Source organism: Lampris incognitus, chromosome 1 (assembly GCF_029633865.1).
Source record: "Lampris incognitus isolate fLamInc1 chromosome 1, fLamInc1.hap2, whole genome shotgun sequence".
NCBI classification, from domain to species: domain Eukaryota; kingdom Metazoa; phylum Chordata; class Actinopteri; order Lampriformes; family Lampridae; genus Lampris; species Lampris incognitus.
In genome coordinates, this window is record NC_079211.1 from 60,641,574 (window position 1) to 60,647,573 (window position 6,000).

At 43.0% G+C, this 6,000-nt stretch overlaps 1 protein-coding gene across 1 annotated transcript in view; it reads left to right on the forward strand.

Annotated features, from left to right (window-relative positions):
* Positions 1 to 4,968, forward strand: part of atoh8 (atonal bHLH transcription factor 8) — a 135,454-nt gene extending 130,486 nt beyond the window's left edge. Inside the window, exon 4 of the mRNA XM_056284657.1 lies at positions 2,850 to 4,968. Coding sequence (XP_056140632.1) covers positions 2,850 to 2,855 — 6 coding nt within the window. The 3' untranslated portion in view covers positions 2,856 to 4,968. The remainder of the gene's footprint in view (positions 1 to 2,849) is intronic.
* The last annotated feature ends 1,032 nt before the right edge of the window (positions 4,969 to 6,000 follow it).

Consider the following 6,000-nt stretch of genomic DNA (forward strand, 5'->3'; position numbering starts at 1 on the left):
ACACGGCCAATTGTGTCTGTAGGGACGCCCGACCAAGCTGGAGGTAACACGGGGATTCGGACTGGCGATCCCTGTGTTGGTAGGCAATGGAATAAACCACTATGCTACCCGGACGCCCCATTCCAGCACACTCTTGACGTACTCTTCCTTCTGTATTACCCCTACCCCATTTCTCCTCCCATTAGCACTATGGTAGAAGATTTTGAACCCACCTCTGATGCTCCTGGCCTTACTCCCCTTCCACCTGGTCTCTTGCACACACAGTATGCCTACCTTCCTTCTCTCCACCATATCAGCCAGCTCTCTCCCTTTACCAGTCAAAGTGCCAACATTCAAAGTTCCAACTCTCACCTCCACACTCCTACCCTTCCTCCTCTCTCGCTGCCTCTGGCCATGCCTGCCCCCTCTCCTCCTTCTTCGCCCAACAGTAGCATAGTTTCCATCCGCACCCTGCTGGCTAAACAGGGCCTCGACTGATCCGGTATGGAAATCAGATTTATGATCCAGTTATTTGCTTTGGCAAAGATTTTACGCTGGATGCCCTTCCTGACGCAACTCTCCCCATTTACCGGGCTCGGGACCTGCACTAAGAACGCACTGGCTTGTGCGTCCTTAGTGGCTGGGTTACTTATACACACTACTGAATTTACTTGTATACATACATGTGAAACACTTACATCTTAGAGTATACACACATTTAACTGAAAAATCTATACATATATTTGAAACATGTATACAAGTATATGTGAAACACTTGCACAGGTATCTAAACTTTTTGTATTTATGTAATCATATACAATAGATTCAGTTATGAATATGTCTTCAAAAATATATATACAACCTTTTCATGTGTGCACGTGTGAGTGTTTGAGATACATAAGTGTCAATGCTTACACACTTGTTTCAGTAATATACATGAGAGTGTTTCAGTAGTATATGTGAGAGTGTTTCAGTAGAATACGTGAGAGTGTTTCGGTAGTGAGTGTGAGATTGTTTCAGTAGTGAGTGTGAGTGTTTCAGCAGCGAGTGTGAGAGTGTTTCAGTACTAAACATGAGGGTGTTTCAGTAGAATATGTGAGAGCGTTTCAGTAGTGAGTGTGAGAGTATTTCAGTAGTGAGGGTGAGAGTGTTTCAGTAGTATACGTGAGAGTTTTTCAGTAGTTTACATGAGTGTTTCAGTAGTATACGTGAGAGTGTTTCAGTAGTATACGTGAGAGTGTTTCAGTAGTATATGTGAGAGTGTTTCAGTAGAATACGTGAGAGTGTTTCAGTAGTATACGTGAGAGTGTTTCAGTAGAATACGTGAGAGTGTTTCAGTAGTATACGTGAGAGTGTTTCAGTAGTATACGTGAGAGTGTTTCAGTAGTATATGTGAGAGTGTTTCAGTAGAACACGTGAGAGTGTTTCAGTAGTATATGTGAGAGTGTTTCGGTAGTGAGCGTGAGAGTGTTTCGGTAGTGAGCGTGAGAGTGTTTCAGTAGTGAGTGTGAGAGTGTTTCAGTAGTATATGTGAGTGTTTCAGTAGTGAGTGAGAGTGTTTCAGTAGTGAGTGTGAGTGTTTCAGTAGTATACGTGAGTGTTTCAGTAGTATACGTATGTGAGAGTGTTTCAGTAGTATACGTGATAGTGTTTCAGTAGTATACGTGAGTGTTTCAGTAGTGAGTATGAGTGTTTCAGTATTGAGTATGAGAGTGTTTCAGTAGCATATGTGAGAGTGTTTCAGTAGAATACGTGAGAGTGTTTCAGTAGAATACGTGAGTGTTTCAGTAGAATATGTGAGTGTTTCAGTAGTGAGTATGAGAGTGTTTCAGTAGTGAGTGTGAGAGTGTTTCAGTAGAATATGTGAGTGTTTCAGTAGTGAGTGTGAGAGTGTTTCAGTAGTGTGAGAGTGTTTCAGTAGTATACGTGTTTCAGTAGTGAGTGTGAGAGTGTTTCAGTAGTATACGTGTTTCAGTTGTGAGTGACAAAGTGTTTCAGTAGTGAGTGTGAGGGTGTTTCAGTAGTGAGTGTGAGAGTGTTTCAGTAGTATACATGAGAGTGTTTCAGTAGTATACGTGTTTCAGTAGTGAGTGTGAGAGTGTTTCAGTAGTACACGTGTTTCAGTAGTGAGTGTGAGAGTGTTTCAGTAGTGAGTGTGAGAGTGTTTCAGTGTTACTGGACTAATCAGCCCTCATAGACTTGAGCTGTCCTGTGTGGTCTGTCAGTGTTTCTGTGCTGTCAGGTGTACCTTTCAGTCTCTCCGTTATTGTCTTTAAACCTTTCACAAATGTCTTTGTTTTTTGCTTGTTTCTTTTTCTCTTTTTCCTTCTTTTTCTTACTTTCCATCTTTCTTTCTTTCTTTCCATGTGTTGTCTGCCACAGTAACGTCTGCTGCCACGTACCCCACGTCAATTCACTATGAGAGAAGATATGCAAAAATATACTAAATGTACTATAGGTAATGTATTCATGTTATGTGAACAGTATATTTTATTATTAACCGTTTTTAGATGTGACGAACCCTGAGACCTGCACTGGAACTCACTCACACACTCGCTCACTCACGCATGTTTAACAGGCTGACCATTCTCCCCGAGGGGAGCTGACCACATACAGCAGCAGGGGTACTATGTAAATGCAAGGGCACTGTATAAATGCAGGGGTGCTATGTAAATGCAGGGGTGCTGTGCAAATGCAGGGGTGCTGTGTAAATGCAGGGGTGCTGTGTAAATGCAGGGGTTCAAAGACACGCATCGATGACACTGCATCTCCTTGTGAAACATAAGGCGTCGTCTGAGTCAGTAAAGCCATTAACTGTCTCCTCCAGTTTGGACTACTTTAATAGACTGAGTATTTCTTTCATGTTTCAGGAGTGATTCTTCTGAATGGAGCAGAGGGGGTTTGGAGGTCCCGGGACATCCTATCTGCTTCCCCAGTCCTCTCACACCACCTCAGGACCATGGACACCCACAGAAAAACAAGAGCACGCATTGAGATGGAAAACAGAGGGACAGAGGAGAGCAGAGTTGAGGAATCGAACAGAAACAGAAGATTTAAAAGAGGGAGAATGTGAAAGGAGAAGAAAAGAGACAGAGAAGGGGATCATATGGGAGGAAACAAAAGCAAGTGCAGAGGATAAGACAACTGAAAGAAAGGGGAATACATGATTTATTATGTACAACTATTACTGGACTGAAGCTGTACTGAAGGCAAGGCTTATCAGGATGGAAGGCAGCTGTCAGGCCACCAGAGACCAGACCACCAGAACATTACCCAGCTCTGACTGAGGGGGATTGAGACATTTAGATATGATCGAATCTGATTAAACTTTAATCAAACTTTAATCTTGGCCCATGTAAAGATTGGTGAATTTTTTTTGTCTTCTTCAGAACTTTGAAAACAGAATAAGAAGACCTACAGATCTTACAGCCTGTAAAGTGACCAGGCCAGAAGTATGCTAGCTGTAAAGTGACCAGATCAGAAGCATGCTAGCTGTAAAGTGAACAGGCCAGAAGTATGCTAGTTGTAAAGTTATCAGTCCAGAAGCCTGCTAGCTGTAAAGTGAACAGGCCAGAAGCATGCTAGCTGTAAAGTGAACAGGCCAGCAGTATGCTAGCTGTAAAGTGAACAGGCCAGAAGCATGCTAGCTGTAAAGTGAACAGGCCAGGAGTATGCTAGCTGTAAGCAGAACTGGCCAGAAGTATACTAGTTGTAAATGTGCAAAACTGCAGTTTACTGGCCCGCTTAACACTACAACACATCTTCAACTCCCCCTGAATCCATGCCCAACTTCACCACTCACACATCTGTGAACAGGGCAGAGAAGGCATGTAGGTGTTTGAGTAAATCATGCAGGCCTTGAAGAATGTGTGCACCTGGTTAGCTGACAGACATCCAGACATTTGAGACACATAATATTTGTTTTGAGAATCAAACTTCAGTCATAAAGATCCAGCTGGCTGTCCCGTGTTGAGGATGACTGAGGACTGACTCACATCCTCGTCAGCATTGTGTTCATTGTTTACAGAAAAATAAGCTATTGTACAAGTGCCTCAATCTTAGCTTTAAAAACAAGTTTAGGAGAAACTAAAGCCCGGTTTAAACAATTTCATTATTTGATTATTACAATTTGATTATTTATTAGCTAATACATGGTCCTTGTAAATGTTACACTTTGAACTGTAACATTGACTAAAACTGTTACATGCTCAGTATTGATAGTAAATCTGCAACAGTGCTGATGTGATATTGTGATTTAACAGCTTCACATAGGACATAACGTGCTACTAATTAGACTCTGCATAGCAGTGACATGCTTTCTGTGCATACATGCTTTCTGTGCGTACATGCTGCCTCCAATGGCCTGCTTGTTGTTCCATTTATGTCTTCCGTTTTTTCATCTTTTTTGTTTTCTTTTTGTTGGATTTTCCCCCTTTTTCTCCCTAATTGTACTTGACCCATTACCCCACTCTTTCGAGCCGTCCCGCTACTCCACCCCCCCTGTCGATCCGGGGAGGGCTGCAGACTACCACATGTCTCCTCTGATACATGTGGAGTCGCCAGCTGCTTCTTTGCACCTGACAGTGAGGAGTTTCACCAGGGGGACATAGCACGTGGGAGGATCACGCTATTCCCCTCAGTCCCACCCTCTCCCTCGAACAGGTGCCCCGACTGACCAGCGGAGGCATTAGTGCAGCAACCAGGACACATACCCACATCCGGCTTCCCACCCGCAGACAGAAGCTAGACAGCTGCTAGAAGCTGCTGTGAACCGAAGTCAAATTCCTCGTGTGCGTAGGCACACTTGGCCAATAAAGTTGATTCTGTTTCTAGCAAGTCTTCTCTTAGATGGCTAGGCTTTTATATGTACCCAACAGATGTGACCTAAATGTTGTCACTATGCTACGTATTGCCCAGCAGCTCTTGAAACAGGTATGGATGAAGTCGCTTGTTGGTATATTCAGATACATGATGTCCAATGTTATTAAAAGCACAATTAAATAGTTTTGTTATTTGTTTTAATTTGTTCAATTTTTTTTATCAAAACATATAACAATGTTTGACTTGATAAAAGGAATACGGCCATGTCTTCAGTGTATAATGGAGAGGTGCTCATGAAGCTTGGGTGAAAAGTTTACGAACTTGGACAAAAGAACTGCAACTGAGGAACAATTTTCCCACGAAAAGTCATTCTGCTTTGACTCCACTGAAAATGACCTGTTGCAGTTCCAAGAATATGTACATACGGTTAATGAACACATGAGACAGAGCTTAAGACAACTAAGTTCATGGATCTGAGAAAAACAAAAACAGAGGGAGATATTTTGCATCCCCTGATCTTTAGGAAGGCAATGGTTGGAAACTGTTCTTAGAGCAGATCATTTCCACCCAACCAGTCTCGAAGACAATATACCCCTTGGACTCCCAGAAAGGTGAATCAATTCATCTGGACACAATGTTTAGTGGGAGGAATGTTTCATCACTCATCTACGTAAGTGACTTCGTCAGTCTCAGCTGATTGCAGGCATCCCCAACCTTATAAACAGCACAGTTGCATAACAACCAAAACCAACACAGTTGCATCACAACTAAAACCAGCAATCAGTTTGATATGCAAATTGCCGTGGCCATTAATTAGAGTTACAATTGCCATGTGTATTCACAGAGGATTGGAGAATAGTTGCAATCACAGCATTGTAAGATGGTGACAGACGTACTCTCAGGACCCCTCTCGGTTCAGGGATGGTCATTCCCTCTTTACATAGATGGCCTCTTTGACTCCCCGTTCAAACCAGCGTTTCTCCCTATCAAGGATATGCACATCCTCATCCCTGAAAGAGTGGCCACTGGCCTGTAGATGGTGTAGACTGTGAAGTCCTGGTCTGATGAGGTAGCTCTATGTTGTGCCATTCTCTTCGCCAGAGTCTGTTTGGTTTCCCCGATGTACAAGGCATGACAATCCTCCTGGAACTTAACAGCGTACACTGTATTGCTGTTTGTGCCGGGGGACCTGATCTTTGG